General features: G+C 38.4%; 1 protein-coding gene across 1 annotated transcript; it reads left to right on the forward strand.

Annotated features, from left to right (window-relative positions):
- Positions 1–1368: 1368 nt before the first annotated feature.
- On the forward strand, positions 1369–9361 carry fkbp6 (FKBP prolyl isomerase 6). The gene is made up of 8 exons (XM_084114279.1): positions 1369–1507; positions 2175–2292; positions 3936–4025; positions 4131–4333; positions 4520–4639; positions 4792–4989; positions 9079–9188; positions 9275–9361. The coding sequence occupies exons 1-8, from the start codon at positions 1433–1435 to the stop codon at positions 9351–9353; spliced, it is 993 nt and encodes a 330-aa protein (XP_083970405.1). The 5' UTR covers positions 1369–1432; the 3' UTR covers positions 9354–9361.
- The last annotated feature ends 14753 nt before the right edge of the window (positions 9362–24114 follow it).

Below are 24114 nucleotides of genomic sequence, written 5' to 3' on the forward strand. Positions count from 1 at the left end.
TTTCTGGGATTTCATTCTTTCTTTGCTATTGGTCAAATGTGAACACACAAATCATTTTTGTTGTAGTTTTCATTCCCTACTATATAATGTACCCAACTATGAAGACTTCCGCTTCTGAGAACCGCAGAAATGTGAAAAGGGTCCATTATAGGCTATGTCATGTCTTGGAATATTGGCATTTATTATATATGACCAAAAATTTCAATATAAAGTTTTAACTGTAGTCTACACAAAATATAAAGCAGCACAACTGTTTTCAACACTGATAAAATAAATGTTTCTTGAGCAACAAGTCAGCATATTAAAATGATTTCTGAAGGATGTGACACTGAAGACTGGAGTAATGATGCTGAAAATTCAGCTTTGCATCAAAGGAATACATTACATATTTTTCAATATCTTCCAGACGTTTGAGCGGCAGTGTACATTATTACATTTGAATGAAAATACACCATGTAATAAACAAGTGCACATATTCTCAAAGAACTTACATTTTGATTATTACTTCCCTCATTGCTGCCTCCTTCAGTTGTTCCCAGACTTCCTAATTTTTCAACTTCCCCATAGAGGCCTCCAAAAAAAAAAAAAAAAAAAAAAAAAAGCCATATCTTCCTGTAAAAAAAAAAAAAAAAAAAAAAATTAAACAATAATTTACAGTAGTGTATAGTTTATCTCATGTAGCATTAAATTGATTGGGATTTTTTTTTTCTTGCACCTGATGTGCATCTGTGAATCTGATTCCCAAGATCTGAAATCATTAAAATATTATACTGTAGGCTATTGTACATTGAGTTACAACATTATTTGTTTTATTTGAACTTATCATGCTGACGTGAATGTAATAAAATAATTTCGATTAATTAATCCAAACATACTGTATGAACGCTAAACAAAGTGTCATAAGCTTTGATTTAATGACATGCGCACACAGCACGACAAAGTTTTCCGCTGTTTGCACATACTAACCGTCCTCCTACCATATGTTGCTTTCGAATAGAAAATAAATAAAAATAAAAAGGCGGCTGTGAAAATGATTTATAGCCTACTGCTGGAATTTTGGTTATCGCGGGGAGCGAATACATATATTCCTGAGCTTCCCCTGTTGTGGGCGTGTGTTCTTGAGAAAAGCCTACCCGTCATTCAGCCCCTGCGTCCCAATATGCATATCCATCCAAAATAGTATGTAAGCTTAGAAAAAGAGTGTCCCAAATATAGTATGTTGAAAAGAGTAACCGTTTTTATAGATTTGACCAAACAACACCTGCGTCTTGTCCCTTATTTCTTCATTTAACAACAGCAATAGTTTATTAAACCGGTATGTGAACATGACGGACGCTAGTTGGCGCAAGTGTCACGCGCACTAGCAGTGACAGATTAAATGAGACCAACTCACCTGCAGAATTACCGCTCAAAAGTCTAAAACAAATGCACAATGTCAACAAACGGCAGGACGTCGAGAATATTACAGTTTATGGCTCCAGATGAGCGCCGTCAGTTTGGAATCGAGGTAACTGCACATCAGTAAATAAGCTAATTTTCTAATGATGCATTTTTATTTATTTTTTTACAACAAAACACGCTAGCAAGCAATTCACTTCTCTTATGTGTGTTTAAAATGAGATGTATATTAACGCAAGTTCTCTACAAGGCTAAAATGTGTACAATGCACACAAATGTTAAACAAAGTCAAGAGCTTTTTAACCTCCACGTGTGATGATGATGATGATCTATTTGGCGGTGGCCAGCCAGTTGAGTTGACCTCACCATGTAGTACTGCGGTACCATCATGGTATAATGACGATATCAGACAGTAGTTTCATGGTGCTGATATGTAGGCCTACCACAATATTGAACAATTAGCATATTCACGGGCCATGTATAAATTTGTTACTCCAAGATGCTTCAAAGAGTACCAAGGTTTTAACATGGTCCAAAACACATGGTACCAAGTCCCTTGGTGTTTATTTGGTAGTGGGAGTTCATGTTAAATGAAATACTGGTATTTTTGTTAGCAGGGTTTCATATTGCCACATTTTGCAAAATTTAGCAGCTTATCTAAAATGACCTCTTTTATAAATTGTAAAAATTGTTGCTCAACTCAGATAAAGTAGTTTTAACATGAGTTAAATAATTGTAATACATTTTGTAATAATGTTAATATTTTTTTGTCTTAGACTCCTTTCCAGCGTCTGGCATGGCAAATGCAAGACATATTAGGGGATGGAGGAATTCTCAAAGAGGTTGTCCATGCAGGGGAAGGCCCACCCGTACCAATGCATGCATCTGTATCAAGTAAATGGCTGAACTAAACATGGTTTTAATGGAGTCATAGTTCCAGTTTCTCGCTTATGATAGTCCAATGTTGTGCAGAGATGAATGATTCGTAACATACACTACTGTTCAAAACATTGAGGTCGTAAAACTCTTATGCTCACCAAGGCTACATTTATTTGATCATATAAAATAACTCTTACATTATTTTCTGTAATATATTTTAAATTTTGGAATATTTAGCAGCCATTACTCTTCTTCAATGTCACATGATGCTTCAGAAATCATTCTAATTGTAATATGCTAATTTGGTGCTCAAGAAACATTTCTTATTATTCTAAAAGTTGAAAACCGTTTTGGTGCTTAAAGGGGCATTCCACCCATAGGAACATTGTTTTTTATTGAAAGTGGGTCATATATGTAGTCGAAATGTAAAATAAATTTTGAATTTGGTGCCTTCGTGACCGAGGAAAGACAAAAAATAACTTCAGGACGCATTTGTATGAAAGACAACAACTCCCACAATGCACCACATTGCACAGCTCCGCAAGCCACTCCCACTAATCCAGAACAGCGCATATCTGCCTATAAGAGAAATCACTCTTCCGTCTACAAGGCTAGCTACCACCAGAGCTTGAAATTCATTTCACACAAAATGTCTAGTTAGTTGGCGAACTCATTAGTGCATTACTCCTCGTTTTTATTTCTTTCGAAAAGGTGAATTATTGCATGGTACCGGGATGTTCAGTCAGAACATATGCGGTGCGAAACTAGGATAGTTCACAACACAAACGTCCGTGTCCTAGTCTGATTCAGAGATTTCGTCCAGGAGAAATTGTCATCGTTGAAATTCTTTGCCGCAGACGGACTCTATCTCTGTGTTCGTAGCGGTTCGTAGTTGCATAGTGAGATCACCGGCGCCACCGGTCCGCCCTAACTCGAGCCAGTCCGGGCTCCTCGTCCGCGGCAGGCAGGTCTTCTGCCTCGGCTGCTCTTCGCTATAATGCGGCTTGTAAAGGTAGCCACAAACACCTGATTCAAGCATCAGACTTCCGAAATCCTCTTCTTCTATAACATATTGAGTACTCTAACTTTACATCTGTCTCCACAGCGCCTGTTAGCTTAGCTTCAAACAAGATGGAGGATATTGCTTTCAGTTTCAGAGAGTAAAGTCCCACCCACTGATCTGTAATAGGTCTGTAGCGTGAGCGGGTCCCGCCCCCTGGGAAAGATTGGAGAGATGAGGAACTAGTGCTTGTAGTTTCAACAGAAATCCCCCCCTCTTACACTTCCTCCGACAATGACGCAAAATGACGATTTTTGCGTCATTGTGGGAGGAAGTGTAAGAGGTAAATAACGGATTTCTCCCGTCTCAGGGAAAAATGAGAGAGTGTTGCACGACCATTCAATAGTATGACTGGGTTTCTAACAATTCAAAGCTTAGTGCAAATGCGTGGAGTGTCCCTTTAATATTTTAGGTAGTAGATATTATGTCTTAACTGTCATTTTTGATACATTTAATGCATCCTTGCTGAATGAAAGCATTCATTTCTTTCAACAAAATTTTTTTTTTTTGATTGGTTGTGTTATACTTTTATGTCACACATTTCCCTTTTTTGCTAGCTTCTCATTAGCTTCTCGGCATTAACTCATTTCATCCACAGTTCACTTCTCTGGTTTCATTGAGTACTCTGATGCACCATTTGAGACCACCAACCACCTCAGATATCCACGAATGATGAAGCTTGGTAGAGGTAGGATGGAAATTGAATTCCCCAATTAGAATGATAATAATTATGATTCTCCTTTATATTGTCTTGTTTGTCCAGTGCTAGACACTCAAACCTCTTTTTCCACAGATGTTACTTTGTATGGCCTAGAGCTCGGCCTTCTTACTATGAAGAAAGGCGAGTTCTCTCGTTTTCTCTTCAAGCCCAAATATGCCTATGGGGACCTTGGGTGCCCCCCACACATACCTCCATTAGCCACAGTCCTCTATGAGGTGCACGTCCTTGATTTTCTGGACTCAGCACAAGTGGATGATTTCATGGATTTGACTTCGGTACGAATAAATGCATTCAGCGTTCTCTTTTATTGGTACTATACGGTTATCCGGACCACACCTGATAGATGACCTACCCCTAACCCCGCCCCTAAACCTACCCGTCACTCGTGTGGTCCGGATAACCGTATAGTACCCTTTTATTTTGTTTGTGGTATCTAAGATTGTGATTTCAACATTCCCCAGGAAGAGCAGAACACTGTCCCTCTGTCCACCTTGTTGAATGTGCTGGAAACACAGCGGAGCTTTGGCAACCTCTGCTACAATAAGAAGCGCTACGAAGATGCTCGAGAGAGATACAAGCAGGTATCCTGCTTATAAGTGTCTTATTTGTTTCGCAAGTATGAGAGTTTGTAAATGCATAGAAGGAAAATGTGCTCTGAAAATTAGTAGTTTATTCTAACTATAGACTCAGATTTTTTTTTTTCAATGTAACATACTGTTGTCCTATGGTATAGGCCATGACACTTTTGCAGAATCGTGAGCCGAAGGATGATGAAGAGAAGCAGCGTCTTGAAGAGATAAAGTTGCTTTTCCTGCTCAACCTCTCACTCACGTACCTTAAACTGGAAAAACCCCAGAAGGCCCTTTCCTTTGGTCAGAAAGCACTGGACATCAACCCCCAGAACACTAAAGCTCTCTTCCGATGTGGCCAGGTTGGGCAATATTTTGACATTTTCACCTCCTTTGTTGAAAATCTGTTCATAATTTGTTTTTTTAGCAAAAAACATATTGCTCTGTAAAATCTAGGGCTGTCAATCAAGTCAACATTTTAATCAAATCACGTGATATGCTGATAAATTACAGTGTTCCATTTTCTCCATCATGATTTGGTTCACTTTCACAAGGTCACATTTCAAAGCATACCAAAATGTGTTTATGCATCATTATCTCAAAAAGATCATATCAATTAGAGTGAGAATCAATGCTTTGTCAGCACAGCGTTCTTGCAGACAGTGCTGCTTTTTTTGTAATGCATTTCCTATTATGAAATATGCTACAGCATGGTTCGCTGGTCCGTCGGGTCAGATTTCTTTCTCACCAGAACCGAACTGCTTGAAAGGTGTAATTTTCATTCGGACCGAGACGATTATTTTGGTGCAACTCGGAGCACAATTGTCGTGTTAATGTATGCTGAAACTAGGGTTGCGCGGTATAGGGTTTCTGCGTCCCACCTCAAGCTATTGCTACTGTCAACTCTAGCTTTTCCAAGAGACAAAACATGGAGGCTAATATTATTAATAATTTATATATAATGATAGAGTATATAAACTTAGTTAACTTACTAACTTTTTAACTTAGTCGGTTAAAAAAAAAAAAAAAAGTGATCTCTAAATTAGGCTATTATAGACAGTGGACTAAACGCTACTACAGTTAGCCATCTCATTCCAAGATCTTTTTGTGTGAAGTGAACAAATCCCTCACACTCAATTTTTCATAACTCGCCTGTTTGTACTTAATAAACCAATAAAAACATTTGGCGCAAGGTCACAGCGTTTTGGTTCACGCGCTCACAAGGTTTGCGTAAAGTAAAGGCTACAGGCTAAAACACTCGAGGTTAGAGCCAGGGCAGACGACAGGATGAAGCGTGCAAAGAATAGTAGTGTGTGGGACCATTTCACCAAAAAGAATGACACAGATGTAAGTTGCAACTTGTGTGATACAGTGCTTAAATACAGTAGTAGCACATCATCTATGATGTATCACCTGAAAACGCGACACCCGCAAGCCTCTTCGGGTGAGAAAGGTAGCCAAAGCCAACCTACCGTGTCATGTCTTGGCCAGTGCATCTTTTACGCATTCTGAAGGTGCCTGTTTTATCCATTGGTTTTATCGTGTTGCAGTCTATTAGGCAACATTCCGCATAAGATGGGCTTAAATTTGGAAATACATTACATCTACATATCAGTGGTAACGGATAAGGTGATGATGATCATCATCTTTCTTTATTATTGTTAGCACTACCTCAAACTCAAGCGGCGTCTCTTCGGAGCTGTCATTTTCTTAAATGAGCCGCGGCAATGTTTCAAATGAGTTTCTACCGCTAGACAAGCGCCTTTATTTTCAACGCGATCACCTTGTACCCAAACCATTTCGAAACTAAGGAGCCATTTGTCCTCCGATTGCATCAAGCTCCTCGGCGCCGCGTTTGCGGGACTCATGTTTCGCGCTGTAGGGGATTTAAAAAAAGTGACGTCAGTGGAAGTGACGGCAGTGTGTGTGTGAGCGGGAGGCAGAGCAGCAGAGAGATGCGACAGAGTTGCGAAATTGCAGGTGCGGCTCGAAATGGCTGTTATTTCAAATAGCGTAGCATATTTTAAACTAATCGGTTAACCGGTTTCAACCGGCTAATGAGGCTCGGTGGTCGGTCAAGAAATTTTTTAGTTTTCGCCATCCCTAAACACGACACTAGCGCGGTCCACTTTTGGCAGCCAAACATACAGATTCCACAGCTCGGGATTGGGATGCTTAAAGTAGAGAGTAGCTGTCATATATAGGTATGAAAGAGCTTCACAAACAGTCTTTTCAACCACACAGTATATATTAGAACTGGGATAAAAGTTTATATTTCAGGTTTAAACACTGATGTCTCCGGAAGCGATCAAAATGGAGTTAATTTACCTTTTGAAAGTAACATGATGCTTCAACTAACAATTGTATTGATTTCAACGCTACACCAGTAGGTGGTGATAATTATCTGTTAAAAATGTATTTGTCATTGAATCATTCATTCAAGATATTTGTTCAATAAACATTGATTCATCCAGTAATGAAACAAGTATTTATTTAGTCATTAAATCATTCATTCAAACCATTTTTTTTTTTAAATAATTCATTCAGATTAATTAAACATTGTAAATAGACTGCAGAAATTAAGATTTTGTCAGAACCTCTAGTAAATGACATGTTATTTTGTTTAGATGTACTCAAGAGTAGGGTCTAAACCAGCACTATAGGAACTATCCGTGAAGTTAGTGTATGCTGATTGGCCGAACGCATGCGAAACATCAGCACCCGCCATTTTTAAAAAGGCTGTGTAAATGCACAGATCTTAGCCTATATATTCACTCCAGAAACTAACTCTATGAACATGGAAAGCGGTAATAGATGGACCTCTAAATCTTTACGCTAAGGAGAAAATCCAACGCAACAATCCGCCGCGCCATCAAAATAAAAGTCACAACAACAAGCGCGGCTTACGTAACTTTAGAGTTCCTCCTGGCGGTGCGAATGCAACCAGGAAAACGTTCCTAAGGGAACCATTAGTTCTCGGGGAACCACCCTGGTGGCTAGTTCCTAGAACTAAGTTCCTAGAACTACCCGGTGCGAAAGTTTGAAACAAAATAATTTTGATTCTCAGTTTATCCAGAAGCGTGCAGATCTAGTGGGCAGTTCTCTGTTTATGCCAACAGATCAACCTCCGCTGGTTTTAGAATGTTCCAAATCATATTCGCTGTCAGTCTCCATTTTCCTTGGACTACTCCATCCCTCGACAGCATGTCAGGCCCGCAGTTCAGCAATCAAAATCTCCATAGCTCGGTTCGCGAGGAGTTTGTGAATCTCCGCTCTTAAGACTGGCTCATCTTGGGGTTGAACCACAGACATTACAACGCTATTGAAGCGTGCCGGTCTGCGAGCAGACTGAAGCGTGTAAGCGCTTGTTTCTCTTTTCTTATCCCACTCTGAGATGCTCTGAAGCGCTAGCCACACCCCTTCATAATGCAATAGGGGCTTTAGTCATTTTTTTTTTTTTTTTTTTTAATGGGTGAGCCGGAGATGTGGGCACGAGTGCGGGTCATGCCAGATGGAGTAGGTCTCCTCTGTAGGGCTGTGAGACCAGTCCTCTGTGTCAGACACTGCTGTTGACATGGTATTGTCGCACTTATCGTTCGATGGGTCCCAAACAGGCGGTGCAGGGTTTGGTAGCTTTTTCCATGTCTTTGCCGGAATGCAAAGGGGATTGGTGCAAAATCGTTGTCTGCTGAATGTAATGAATCACGATGAAGCTTCATGAAGTCTTCTCGTGAAGAAGAACAATTCTGAGGCAATCTCGCTCAGTGCGTAAGTTTATATAGGGAGCAGGCTCATCCCTATTTTGCACGCTTGAACGCCATTGGCTGTTGAATGTGGAGCAGCGTTATTCAATTAGGCTTCAGTATGTCTCAGCGAAATGAGTTTCCCCCATGGCGTCAGCTTCTGTAGCAATGTCGAGTGAACCAAAATCGAAAGGGAACAAAGGCTCCAAACGAGCCAGGTGTGAAAATGGCCTAAGATCATTAATAGACATTGCACCAAACTAGTAAATCCTTCCATACAGTTCAGTTCTTTTATACTCACCAAGGCTACATTTATTTGAACAATAATACAGTAAAAGCAGTAATATTGTGAAATGTTATTATAATTTAAAAGAACTGTTAATAATTTTAAATGTAATTTATTCCTGTGATGAAAAGGTGGAATTTATTCCTGTGATGAAAAGGTGGAATTTTCAGCAGTCATTACCCCAGTAGTGTCATATGATCCTTCGAAAATCATAGCAATATGCTGTTTAGTTATGATGATTTGAACTTTTGACCGGTAGTGAATACTTCAGCTTCTGGAAGAATCTTCCAATCAGGTTTTCATAGTTGTGGCTTTTTATTTGTGTTCAGTTTGCCAATTAAGGCCATATAGTAGTATTATTATTATATATTATTATTATATATAATATATAATATTTAGAACTTTCTTTCTTTTTTTATGAGGCTTGTTTGGATATGAAAGACTATGAGAAAGCACAAGATTACCTTACACTTGCTCAGGCGAAAAAGCCATTTGACCCTGACATCAACACCTTGCTGAAAAAGCTTGCTCTGTAAGTATTCATTCTCTTATTTTTGTCAAGTCGTCTTCTTACATGTGTGAATGTGAAAGCTAAACTAATCAACTGATCTTTTTCAGGTGCTACAAGGACTATTTAGACAAAGAGAGAGATATGTGCACCAAGATGTTCTCAGGTTTGAAGAGAACAGAAAATTGAAGCTGGGTGCGCAACTTGCAGTGTCCATGGTTGAGGTCTTCACCATTTTTCAAAACCCTCCAGATTGACCACAAGTGGGCAGTATAAACCAAACAAATTGTAATTTTGGTTCGAGTGGCTAACATTGCATCAAATGTTGTCATCCAATAATCATCATTTAATTGATTATTGTTTGATTTTTATTTTGCGGTTTGTTTGTTTTTGCCAGCAAAATATATACATTTTTCGACTCTGCATTATGTTCTGTACATTACTTTAAGATAAGCTTTATTATAACAAACAGTCAAGCTTTTGCAGAATTATGTTCAGTATTATGTTCAAAACTCTATATGGAGCATTAGGATGTTTTCTAGGTGCACTGTTTGAAGTTTCAGAAGTCATATAGAGTCTTTAATTTTTTAACCTATTTGTCATGCCTTTCATTTATTTATTTATTTTTTACTTTTTACTCAGACTAATTCCACTGTGTCATCACCACTGTGATAGACTATTTTGTGTGTCGCAAGTTTTGAAGTTAACATTTAAACAATAAGATGTTCCACCTTGCTCAGTGTTTTGAATTTTCCTTAGATTCATATGGAAATTAATAATATCGTATAAGATTAAAAATACAAATACATTTTGTTTACTTGTCAATCAACAAAAGTGTCAGTATATACTGTATATATTAAATCTATTCTCATAAAGTCCTTTGAGTCTTGTCTTATTGCTGTGTCAACTTTTACTGCCTAGTCTTTTCTCCCTATGCTAACAGAAATTCCTGCAACAGCCCTAAAAATGTATTTGGACTCTTATGGCTCACTTAAAATGTAATTTCCTCATCACAAAATATGAAACCATGTGGTGTCTACCAAAAAAAAAATGATTCACTAGTTTGTAGAGTGAAGTTCCACTCATGTAACTGTTATGAACCTTATATGTGCCTGGATCTGCAATGCAAACATAGTTAACCTTAAAACAAGCAATAGGTCTGTAAAACCTTGGACTACAGATAAAGACTTAGTTTGGTTTCTCCTCCTTTGGTAACTTTAGTCCAGTGCAGTCCCTCCTTTGTTTTTTTGTGTTTCTCCTCTGCTGACATATGCCAGATGTGAAAATGTAATTATGTGTGTACAAAGTGAAGTTTATTATTCTTGACCCACACCTCCATGTCCAGGTTTTAGGGGTTTTCTCCTGTAGTGAGCTCTTGGTGCTTGGCAGTAAGTTAGCTTTCCAAAACCAGAGGTCTTTTTTTATACTGCTGTTTTTCCAGAGCAACATGTACAATGTTCTCTAGATGTCTAGCATCCTGTCAATATTCTGAGTAAAAGAATAGTTCACAAAAAGTAAAGTAAAATAAAATTTAAATTAAATTATAATAGTCAAGGATAATCATCATTTACTCAACTTCATGTCATTCCAAACCTTTAAGCATTTGGACCCCATTTACTGTACTTTCATTGCATGCATTTTTGTTTCCCAAAGAAGAAAGTTATACCGATTTAGAACAACATAAACATTTCTTAAACTGAGTAATATGAGTAAAATTACTTTTTTGTGTGTGTGTCTCTTATAAAAGAGACATTCCATAAAGTGTCTATACAATTTTACATTTAAACAGAATTTGGTCAGAATATATATCTACCATTGAATGGCTATCAAAGAAGAAACAGGCTTTTTGCACAGGCAATGGCTCTGTCCCAAATGACACCCTAAGCCCTTGATGACTGCCTCCAAGTCCTCACTTTTGTGACGTGATGCCGCTTTGTCGGGTTGAAGAAGGCTTGGCAGAAGTCTGTTCCGAGTGTGCTCTTGAGCACCCTTGTGAAACCTAAAATGACAAATGGGACACCCATACATTATTGTGGACATGTGCATGCTGAGGCCACTGTAAAGTCTTCTATAGTTAGAATCATAGTTTCTTGTTAGTATAGCAGTCAACTTTAATGCTCTGCCATGACGCTTTAAGCTTGACGTTGACTAGTCGCTGATCATGGCCTATAGGGGGCGCAACAGGATAAGAAATCTTTGAAGTTCACTTTTACGCTCCGTTTTTCCATTTATTTGTCAGTTAAAATGACAAATAAATAGGCTACTCTGAGAGCGCTACACAATATATGTTTGATTATACTATCTGGATCCTCAAAATTGATAGGGTGAATGCACGTTTTAAACAGCTACTTGTACACGTAAGTAGTCGGCATTCTAAACCAAAGTGCTGATGCATTGTAAAGCACACACATACAGACTGTAGCTCGCACATCACGTGCAGATCGTGCGACCAGAAACATTCAGTAGCGCAAAAATGTATTGTCAACAATGTTCTGAGATTTATCAGTAAAATAGCTTAGAAACTGAACAATTCTAGCATATATTTCTTGGTAACTAAAACCCACAGCTTCACTATTAGTAGAGAGATGCTTCCAGATAGAATTAATTCACATGCAATCAATCTCTCAGTAATGCATTCATATAAATGTAATCTTTACTGTGTTATATGTATCTGATTTAGAACTAGGAGAAATCTGTAAGGAATATTATGACCCAAAGACAAAAGAGCTGATAAAAATAAGATGCTGTGTAGGATCAAATAGCCTTGTGGGCAGCGTTGTGTCATATGCCATAGCTGTGCACAAGGCAGCCCTTCAGGCTTATTTGTTCATTAAAGACGTAATCGGTGAATTACTCCACGTTGACTTGACTTTAATCACATAAATGCTGACTTAAATTTTTTTTTTTTTTTTGCAGTCATTCAACCCCTACTATGACATGGACTTAAATAGATCATGCTCTTGAACATGCACTACAATCTATCTTTCATGCACAATTCATTTTACTTCTTTTAGTTAAAAGTTATTAAAATAATAAAAGTAAACAAAAACAGTCCCCCAAAACAGTTTTTGTTATTTACAGCAATATGGGCTGGTTGCATAAACTGCTAAGACTAGTCTTCCAAGTTAGTCATCACATTTTTTCTTCAAGACTGTTCATAACTGTTTTAAGTCAGTTACATAAAAATGTAGATTGGTCTAATTTGATACTAAAACATAAGACTGATTGCCCATTGACTAACCGCTAGTTGGTCATACTAGTACTTAAGACACAGTCTTAACATAATAGCTATGGTTATGCAAAATGGTCCATTAATTCAATCTCAAACTGATTTGTTAGCAGAAGTTATTACTCCACTTCCTGCAGGACTTAGGCTAATGAATGACAGTTCTATATTGTTGAACCAATATGGTTTGATGACAAAAGTTCCTAGGCTACTGTTTTGGAAAACGGTTGCGACTTGCTAGTTTATTTCTTCATTTTTTCCATGTACTATGTAGTTAAGCAGCTATGTCTGTATGGGAAATGAGCAAATTATTATGAACTAATGAATTGTGAACAATAAAACCTGTACAGAGTACACAACTTCATTACTTGAGTAAAAGTACAGATAAAATTTTACTCAAGTACAAGTAAAAGTACTACAGTCAGATTGTCTACTTAAGTAGAAGTACTAAAGTACTTGTTTTTAAGTACATTTTTTAAATATTGCATTACTACTGCCACAGTGCTTACATTGGTAAACACAGCAAACACTTGAAGCGAAAACTATCATTAACTTGTTCAGAAAATTGAAATTGTCTGGCGAGGTGGGGCCACGGCTTGGCACATTCCCGGGATGGACCTGCTGCGTCTTCATCCATTGTTTCGTCCATGGTTTCGTCTCTTATCTAAATCTGACCATGGAGTTGACTTTGGCGAAAAGCTGAAGGTGATTGCTGATAGGCTGTCCCAATCAGTGGCGCCTGCACAATCCAATCATGTTTGAGAGGGAACCAACAAATTGAGGGTTTCCGAGATTCTTCTTTTTTCCTTTTTTTTTTTTTAGAAGAAGTAACGGGTACTCACGGTTATGGATAGAAATGTAGTGGAGTAAAGAGTACAATATTTGCCTCTCAAATGTACTTGAGTAAAGTCATGAGTACTCCCCAAAAATGATACTCGAGTAAAGTACAGATCCCTCAAAATTGTACTTAAGTACTGTACTCAAGTAAATGTACTCCGTTACTGTCCGGCTCTGCTTATTGTGCAATTTGACATTAAAGGTAAAATGGATTATTTCAGCTCTAAACAGAATTGCAGGAATAATGCTTGTTTTCAACTCACTCTCACCGCTTCTGCCCCATCCATTGTTTAGGAAAGCAAAATCCCAGTTACTATATGCTGCAAACAGAACTTGTGATTTTTCCAAGTAGGACATGTTCCTGGATCAACATCTTTGTTGGGATAGTGTTAGGGTGATTACTGGGTTATTAATGAATAAAGGATGAGGATCCAGGAACACGTCCTTTGAATGCAGACTTATGCGTGCAAACACAAAACAGATTCAGATCTCCAAAAGGAGCTGATAGCAGTCAACACAAAGACCCCATTATCTGTTCCAGTCCATACATGTTTGGAGAGCTTGTGTGTGAGTGTGTGTGCGTTCCGTCTGGTGAGGATCCGAAGGATGAGCTGCCCTGATAAGATGTTCTGTTGGCCACCCATTTCTGCAGATACTATCACAGTAAGAATTCCATTGACAAAGGTTGATGTTGGAAGCCGAAATGTATCTCTAAATTCCAAATGCACAATAATAATGTCTCCAATAATAAGGTTACATACATATTAGCATCATGGCAATTGGGCTTTCACAGTCATTCAAGTGATGATGGCATCCATGTCCAACAGATCCTCAGATTATCACTTGTGAAGTTCTTCCCAGTTAAGAAGCACTTGAGCAGCTGTTGCATGTAGTCTAATCTGGCAGTCGTGCAGACATGTCTGACCTCTGTCTGAAAGGCCACGGTAAAAAAAGGCATCCAGGTGCTCAAGTCAGTGGTCAAGTGTCAGTCAGGGGGTTTTCACCCCTACACTGTAAAAAAGGTTTGTACAGAAAAAGACTGTATAATACTGCAATAAAAACCTGTTAATTGGTAAGTTACTTCACCATATGCAGTGGGAAATCATGAATATTGCATGGTTCAATATTGCATTATTTGACATTTTACTGTAAAATACTGTTAAAATTGTTTTTTTGGGGGAAATAAAAACTTTGAATTACTATATAATTTACGATAAAAAAAGTAAAAAGACATTCCCTGAAGTCCCTTTGTGACACATTATTACATAATTTATTATATTATTCTAGCGTCATGTGTGACCCTGGTGGTGTTTTGTCTTTCTGTGTATGTCCCCTCTGTGTACTATCATTTAACAGTATCCATTTGTGATGAACTGGATAGTTGGGCCAAGTCTCCTTTATTTATATAGAGTTTTATACAATACAGATTGCTTCAAAGCAGCTTTACAGTCATAAACAGAAAAATAATGATTCAATTATGTAAACAGACTTCAATTCTGCTCTAAAAAGACAATCGTAAACAGTCATAATTCAGCAGTGTTGATTCTGTTCGGTTCAACAACTGTGTAAAGTTCATCAATTATAGAATGAGTTCAGTTCATCAATAAAGCAGTTCTGGAGAAAACAGTGATGTCATCATCCAGCTCAGTTTTGTTCTCAAATGTCAGTGCAGTCAATAATATTGCCGAATATTAAGTGTCCCCAACTAAGCAAATCAAAAGGTGACAGTACCAAGGAACCCAAACTCCATCAGTGACAGAATGGTGAAGAAAAAAAAAAACCTGGGAGGAACCAGACTCAGTCGGGAGGCCAGTTCTCCAGACAAAGCAACATAGTGTGGTTTACTTCAAGGCTGCATGACAAGTCTGATTGTGGAGTTGAAGCTGACCATAGTGTCTGTGCAGAGGACTTGATTGGTTCTTGTGGTCTTCACTTTGGATCTGTGCCGATGGCTGTCTACTTGACGACGTCTTCACAGGGGGGTCTGTCTCTGGGGCTCGTCTAGTTAGTAGTGGGATGAAGCAGAAAAAAACAGAATTTGGCTATATTAATGTAATGGAGGTCAGCTTGTAAGAGCTGTGCGGGTAAACCTCACTCCCCTGATCTCAAGAGGCGCCATAGCAACTGATGCTAGAGACTGTGGTCTTTAGCGTCCTTGTTAGCGTGCCCGCCTCCAATGCCGGAAACGCCTGCTTGAATCCCGCTCGGTGCGGGTGGGACCGGAGGGGTTACATTGGTGCCGTGACCCGGATGGGAGTGAGATTTAGGGGGGTGAGTGTAATGGAGGCCAGCTAGTAAGAGCTGTGCGGGCAAACTCACTCCCTTGATCTCAAGAGGCGCATTAGCAAAGACTGCATCTTTAACATCCTTGTTAATGTGCCTGCCTCCCATGAAGTGGGGCGAGTAGGACTGGAGGGGTTACATTAGCAATGAAGTACAGTGTACTGAAAAATAAGGTTTACTGCACACTGTTATTTTTATGGAATGTGCAATGTTAAAAATTCTGATTGTTGTTGAATGATCTCACCATGTTCAGAAACATTATAAGATGAGGAGATGGTTCACATTTAGAAATTAATGAGAAAAATCATAATGCTCAATATAGCAGGTGTAGTCCTGTCTTAATGTCTTACAGTTAAAACGCCAGCAGCCATATCACCCTGTAGCCCAAGACTGGTTGCCTACTGAAGCTAAGCAGGGCTGAGCCTGGTTAGTACCTGGATGGGAGACCTCCTGAGAAAACCAGGTTGCTGCTAGAAGAGGTGTTAGTGAGGCCAGCAGGGGGTGCTCACCCTGTGGGCTGTGTGGGTCCTAACAGTATAGTGATGGGGACACTATACTGTCAAAGAGCACCGTCCTTCGGATGAGACGTTAAACCGAGGTCCTGATTCTCTGTGGTCATTAAAAATCCCAGTATGTCCTTCGAAAAAGGTCGTCCTGGCCAAATTTGCCCCTTGGCCTCTGTCCATCATGGCCTCCTAATCATCCCCATATACTGATTGGCTCATCACTGTCTCCTCTCCACCAGTAAGCTGATGTGAGTGTTCTGGCGCAATATGGCTGCCGTCGCATCATCCAGGTGGATGCTGCACATTGGCTGTGGTTGAGGAGATTCCCCCTTCCATGTAAAACGCTTTGAGTACCCAGAAAAGCGCTATATAAATGTAACGAAAAAAAATAAAGGAGCCAATCTTTTTCATAGAGGCATGTGCATGAATGACTCTTAAAATCTGAACTGATTTTAAATCACTATTAGGTGTTATACACTTTGTAAATGGTTCTGGGCATCATACACTAACCTAACCAACTGGGTCACACACTTTCAGACTTTCAAGTGGTTTTGAACACAGCAAACTCACGCAGAAACATGCACCTTGTAGCATGTTATGATGAATGAAAACGGTGTTCTAAAATCAGCTGAAAATATAACATTTTCTGAATTTTTGAATTTCAAAACATATTAAGAATTTCAGAACAAAATTTCTTAACTTTTGATAGTATCGTTAAATATTGAGAGATGTTTTTGATCATATTACCATGTTCATCTCATTGGAAATATAAGGTCAAGTTGAGCACATTGCATTGTGGGATACAGTACCCAGCACATTGGGCCTGTCCCAATACCACAAGTGTGCATATAACTTTTGATTCCCCGATGGGGCACATATATAACATTGTGTTGCAAAATTGCAAGAGCTTTATTTACCCACTTTGATTTTAAATATTCTTTCACATAAACTTTAAAATGTCTCTATGTAGCGAACACAATTTAATTGTAGTGCTCCTAATTAAGTGATAAAAAGCAGTTGCAAATATTTTACAAAATACACATACTCCTCTCTCTCCACAAATACAATTTCCAACACTTTACATATCACTACCAAGTTATTTGTAATAATTAATATAACTTACACTGGAAAGTTTACCTTGACATGTTGCAAAATCGCTGCATGACAGGATACGCTTAGCCTCAAATACGGCTCCAAAGCAGTATTATAGTGTGGATTTAGTGTTCGAAGGTTTACGTTTAGAATAGCATAGCATACTATTTTCTATTTCTGCCATATATAGATATGACTAGCATTCAATTCTAAACATCTCGATTGTTATATGTTGCTATTCATGTGGCAAATTACAAAATTAATACTAATACAAAAATTGCATACTATGCGCTTCATATACTATATGCTGGAGATATAATTAACAATAATATGTTAGTGTTCCAAACGTAGCCCATGTTTCCATTCTGGTTATGTTTTTTGACTTGATGGCCCCTTGTCCTAACTGATAGAATAGGTTACTGTGTGTCTAAGTGGGTAGAGGGTTCCTTCTTCCCCCCTTTTCTTGAGTGGGACTGCCAAAAAGTATGCTATATACCAACAGTACTGTTATTGTTGTTAAGCTTCATGCTAAAGAACATACTTTTTTAAGTGTACCTCAGCCACTCTGTAATTAGTTACAGATCTCACTGCCCTTGCCAATGTTTTAATTCAAGTATGTTTCATATATTGGCCTATTTGTTTAAAATTAGTTATTGCACAATTAAAAAACATTTTCATCTTGGATGATAATATTTCATGAGGCTGGAATGTTTTGGGTTATCAGGGCATGCTGGGAAGCTGTGTTGGGCACAGTCACTCCATTTAGTACTAAACAGCAAGACTAGTTGGGCACACTGGGGCACTGTTTGTCCTGGCTCAGGGCTGAGGAGGTGGCACGATGCCCCATGGTTGCTATACAGACAAGTTGGTGCCCTTGGATTCTGAACATGAAAAGAGTTATTTATTTTTTATTTTTGCATCAGGTATGAGTGATGGTTTTAGCCCTTTACACTTAATTTAATAGCACTGCTAAAGAACAACATGACACATTTGATTTCCCTCTTATTTAAATAAAACTTGAAGACTCTGTAGATGCATGGAGAAAAAAAATATATGCCAGCACTAAAATATATCGGGCTATATGTTATAATAAATATAAGTTATTCTTGTGTGCTATGTAGTTTCATACAATAGCCTTTGTATCAAATGTGAGTTGGCCAGCAAAATAATTTGGCAAAACTATGCTGTTTGCCATCCTGCATAGTTTTAACAGGCCAGTAGAGACTATTATCTATTGCCTCCAAATGGACACGTTGTACTGCAAAACACCAGTTTACTCAAAGCTGCACACAGTGAGGCTGCGCCTCAGGTCAATTTCCTTAATTTTGCTCTCCATTTCACAGCAATGTTTTTATTGGTCCTTAGAGTTCACGACAAGCATCGCTTAAAATAGATTTTGGCTTTGTTTCAATTATAGAATATATTTGGCTTCTAATGAATATATTCTTGTGCACAGCTTGGTAGTTATGGATATTGGGAAATGGGGAAATTCCAACACTATCTCACGACCAATTCGTACGAATTCGTACGAATGATAAAAAGATGGCTAATTCGTACGAATTCCTACGACCTCACTCGTACGAATTTGTACGATTTGTCTAAACCCACGTGATGGTTAGGTTTAGGGGCGGGGTCAGGGGTAGGTCATTCGTATGAATTCATACGAATTGGGCAATTCGTAAAATATGTACGATTTTGCAAAAATCTTACTAATTCGTACGAGTGAGGTCGTATGAATTCGTACGAATTAGCCACCTCGTAGAATTTGTACGTTTTCCCGTGAGATCGGGTTGGAAATTCTTATTTAAAAACAGTATGTTTAAGAACACAAAAGACTTGTCTGAAAGACTTGTATGATGGCATATTAAGAATTTCATTAAATATTGCTTTGGTTTGATTAGAGTCTTTGTAACATTGTTTAAGTTTGTATGTCTCAGAAGCATGTGGCAGGAACATTCTCTTTCTATTTTGAGTAGCACTGTCTTGTGCTCCATGTGCATGATGCCATTTTCAGATAGTGGTGAGGTATCGGTGCCATCTAAGGCTTGTTCAGACAGGAAAGGCAGGTTTAGGAATTTTGTCTTTCTTTTACAAATTTGTCATTGTGTCTCCCATGTATCATGTTAACAACATATAACAATTCAGAATTTACATTTAATCATTTAGCAGACGCTTTTATCCTAAATGACTTACAAATGAGGAGAGCAATAGAAACAATCAAACTAACAATAGGACAACAATATGCAAGTGCTGTGACCCTTCCCAGTTTAATCTTTAATCTAATTAAAAAAAAAATAGATATAGAATAGAAGAGAAGAAAAGAAGGTGTTAGTATTAATGGAACAAGTGTTGCCGAAAAAGATGCATCTTCAGCCGTTTCTTGAAAATGGCTACAGACTCAGCAGCTCGGGATGAGTTAGATCATTCCACCAGCAGGGAACATTCAAGGAAAAGGTCCGTGAAACTGATTTTGTGCCTCTCTGACATGGCACCACGAGGCGACTTTCACTTGCAGAACGCAAGCTTCTGGATGGCATGCAAGTCTGGAGTAAAGAGTTTAGGTAAAAGGGGGCAGAGCCAGTGGTTGTTCTGTATGCAAGCATCAGTGCCTTGAAATTAATGCGAGCAGCAACTGGCATCCAGTGCAATTTTGTGAGGAGAGGAGTGACGTGTGCTCTCTCCGGCTCATTAAAGACCACTCTAGCTGCAGCATTTTGGAGCAGTTGCAGAGGTTTGACAGTGCAAGCTGGAATACCTGCCAAAAGAGCATCCAGCAGAGTCCAGTCTGGATAGAACAAGCACTTGGACAAAGAGTTGTGTAGCACGCTCTGATAGGAAGGGCCTGATCCTCCTGATGTTGTATAAGGCAAATCTGCTGGACCGGGCAGTTCTAGCAATGTGGTCTGTTAAGTTCAATTGTTCATCAATTATAACTCCAAGGTTTCTGGCTGACCTTGATGGAGTTATGGATGACGAACCTAGCTGAATGGTGAAGTTGTGGTGCAGTTTCGGGTTGGCCGGGATTACAAACAGCTCTGTCTTCGCAAGGTTTAGTTGAAGGTGGTGGTCCTTCATCCAGCAAGAAATGTCTGTCAGGCAGGCTGAGATGCGAGCAGCTACCGTCAGATCCTCTGGCTGAAATGAGAGGTAGAGTGTCATCAGCATAACAGTGATAGGAAAAACCATGTAGCTGAATGACAGATTCTAGTGATGACATGTAGATGGAGAAGAGAAGTGGTCCAAGCACTGAGCCCTGAGGCACTCCAGTAGCTAGATGTTGCGACTTAGACACCTCACCCCTCCACAACACTCTAAAGGACTTACCTGAGAGGTAAGACTTGAACCATTAGAGTGCTGTACTTAAGATGCCCTTTGTCTTTAGGATTGACAGAAGGTTCTGGTGGTTAACTGTGTCGAACGCAGCAGACAGATCCAGTAAGATGAGAACTGAGGATTTGGAAGATGCTCTTGCCAGTCTCAGAGCTTCAGTGACCGAGAGTAGGGCAGTCTCAGTTGAGTGGCTGCTTTCGAAACCAGACTTGTTGTTGTCCAGGAGGTTGTTCTGTGTAAGAAAAGTAGAGATTCGGTTGAAAACAACTCATTCAATGTTTTAGCAATGAATGGAAGAAGAGATTTTCCAGATGTGCTGGATTTAGAGTAGGTTTCTTAAGCAGTGGGGTTACCCGAGCCTGCTTAAATGCTGTGGGAAAGCTTCCAGAGTGAAGAGAGGTGTTGATGATGTGGGTGAGTGCGGGTACAACTGAGGAAGAAATGGCTTGAAGTAGATGAGTGGGAATAGGATCAAGCGGATAGGTAGTAGGGTGATTGGAAAGGATGAGTTTAGAGACTTCTGAGGGGAGAATGTGTGTTTTAGCTGTTTAGCTGTTCTTTACATCACATCTTCTGTTTACTTATTCTTTTATTAATAATTCTTACATTTTTAGGGGGGTTGTAATTATTTTTTTACCATTATATTGTGAACTATTATATTTTATTTTTTATTATTATAAATGTATACATCACATGAGAATTTTGATTTATAAATGTATGAGTCAACTGGATGATTCACAGAATGCTATCATTATGCTGTTGTCAAACCATATGGTGTAGTGCGATACCAGTCACCTATGAGAAAAAATCTGTATAATTTTCTTTAAGTGTTTTGTATTGTATTGTATTGTATTTTGTATTGTCTGTTCCTGTTTTTTATTCTCTAATAGACCCTGAGTCTGGACATAAAGTTATTATGGCTAATATTTACCCTCCACACATAACTTGACCACCAAATTTGTGTTACGGGAATGAATGATCAGCAAATCGTGCAACTTGTTGAGAAGAGGTGTGCTATTCATTTTAAGACGCAATGCATAAAAGCCAAACTACAATATCCAGTTCTCACTATTAACTAACTATTAACTACAACTTTTGCCTTAATAAACTCCTAATTACTGCTTACTGTAGTTAGTAAGGTAGTTGTTAAATGTAGGTATTGAGTGGGATTAATGGATGTAAAATATGGTCATGCTGAATAAGGGATTAATATGTGCTTTATAAGTACTAATAAACAACCATATCCTAGTAATGCACATGCTAATAAACAACTAGTTAATAGTGAGAATTGGACCCTAAACTAAAGTGTTACCAAATGTTTTAATCAGGATTTATTATTTGGGAATCATTACTAGAAACTGATGTTGAATTAGTTATTGTTACAGGCTAAAGTGCTCCAGTTGACATTAAATTTGCAATACAACTGCAAAATTCACTTTAAACATTATTGAACTTAAAAAGAAACTAAATAAGTCCTTTTTTAACTGAAAAGTGTAAACCCACATATTAAGTTTTGTAGATCCAGAGTGGTGCAGGTATAATGTCAAATCCCCACCCCCTGGTTCCCTCCAATGTTTTCTTAAGGTTTTTTTTAAAGGGGTTTTTCAATTTATGAGTAAAATAAAGCCTGTGCGTGGTAACATAACTGACCCAAACTGAAAACGTGAATTTTTAAGCAGTTATGTTAATTTTTGAAAACTTATGTTTTTAATAACTAACTAGATAAGAACATTTGGGGTGTGAGTGTGTGCAGTTTGCATTGTAGAACAAAACGACAAAGTATCGTCAAGTTAGGTTTACCACAGGCTCTATTTTACTCAAATTGAGAATTATAAAACCACAAATCTCGAAGAAACCTGTAGGGAATTAGTCTTCCGGGTTCAGACGTTATACGTCCACCACTCTACTCTCAAGAAGTTTAGCAGGCTTAAAGTAACACCCGACAGAAGGTCAATTTAGTGACTTATGATATTTAAATGCACTGAGTTTCCATGAAATGTCTCTATATATTTACAAATTTTACTACAAACCAATCAGAGTGATTGTTCACAATCAAGTCTTATTTCTGTCTCATCTTCAAGATGTAATTCATTTGTGAACAATCACTCTAATTGGCTTATGTAATATTTCTAAATATATAGAGGCATTTCATGGAAATTCAGTGCATTTAAAATGTCATAAATGAAAACAGTGGATTTTTTTGTACTGTAACACCTGGTTATTTTTGTTCTGACTTCTGTCTCTCTCATCTTAAAGTCAACAAAAATAAACCAGAATGTTACAGAATTAAAAAAAAACTTTTTATGACATTTAAATCTATTGAATTTCCATGACAGTTCTCTAAACATTTACTAATATTTCCATGAACTGAGAACAATAAAGCATATTTTAAATTGTAAAAAACGGCACAAAAACGTTATTATACATGCGATAAGCCAGTTGCCGGCAACGGGCAACCAGGGCCCATGACTGATCTAAAGTATCCAGATAGAAATTTGTTGCCCATTCTCAATGGGAAAGTGCTCAATAAAACAGTGCTGGACAACTCTGGCCCTCCGCTTTCCTGAAGAGTTCAGCTCCAACCCTGATCAAACTCACCTGCTTGTAGCTTGCTAGTAATTTGTAAATCCTTGATTGGCTTTTTCAGGTGTGTTTGATTTGGGTTTGAGCTGAGCCCTGCAGGACAGTGGATCTCGAGAGTCAGAGCTGATCTACAGTAGAACAATCCATCAGTTGTGTGTAGGTCTCTGGCTAACCGGCTAACTCACGTCATCACTGTCTTACTAAAATAGTTCTGCAAATCAGCTGTGGGCCACTATTACCTAAAGCTGTCTATTAATGCAGATTGTCTGTCTTATTTATTTGAGTAAAGATAAAGGATGGAGCAAGATTTTGATTGTTTTGCAAACTTTACTGTTACATCAGTCATTAACGTTAGTGCTCGACTAACATATGCACTGCTATTGATACAGTTCCCACATGTTCACCGCAATAAATTAGAAATTAGTTTGTTGATGGACATACACTTGTTAATGCTGATGGTGAGGAATTACAGTGGCAACATCTCAGAATGTACCTCAAAATGAGTAGCGTATCACTGAGAAACGTCCTTCTGAAGTCGTCCTTGCGCAAGGTGGTTCGGGTTGAATAACTAGTTATTCCAATGTTTTATAATCGAACTCGTACTCAAATTGATATGGTAAAAATCGACGTTGTCGTTTCTGTCTTTACAGTGTGTACAATAGCTGTAATTCAGTTATGGTAATGGGCATTTAGCTTCCGACAAGCAATGTAAGCGGTAGACCAATCGTAACAGACTGGGCCGTCTGGCCAATCAGAGCAGAGGTTCTCTGAAACGAGGGATTTAGTGAGACTGATTCATTCGACGAGCTGTTTAAAAATAATTGAAAAATGTGGTGATGAGCAATGTATATTATGAGAAAATTAAAGTGTTTTTTGACCTTTGATGCATGTAAACCTGTTGTAGGAAACCTCCAAAACAATATTATGAACCTTTAAAATAACATAAGGGGCACTTTATACAGTATAAGACTTTATTCAGTACACTTTACACTTTATTCTGTATAATACTGAATGGTGCTAGCAATGCCAAGGTCATGGATTTGATTCCCAAGGAATACATGAACTAAATGAGTATATTTTGAATGCAATGTAA

The sequence above is a fragment of the Abramis brama genome, assembly GCF_963993115.1.
Source record: "Abramis brama genome assembly, chromosome: 5".
Lineage (NCBI taxonomy): Eukaryota > Metazoa > Chordata > Actinopteri > Cypriniformes > Leuciscidae > Abramis > Abramis brama.

Bases quoted from the DNA above. Each gene is read 5' to 3' on its own strand.
- fkbp6 (XM_084114279.1), top strand. From the start codon at position 1,433: ATGTCAACAAACGGCAGGACGTCGAGAATATTACAGTTTATGGCTCCA. The intron at 1,508-2,174 runs GTAACTGCACAT...TTTTTGTCTTAG, and splicing joins GCCGTCAGTTTGGAATCGAG to ACTCCTTTCCAGCGTCTGGC. The intron at 4,640-4,791 runs GTATCCTGCTTA...CCTATGGTATAG, and splicing joins CTCGAGAGAGATACAAGCAG to GCCATGACACTTTTGCAGAA.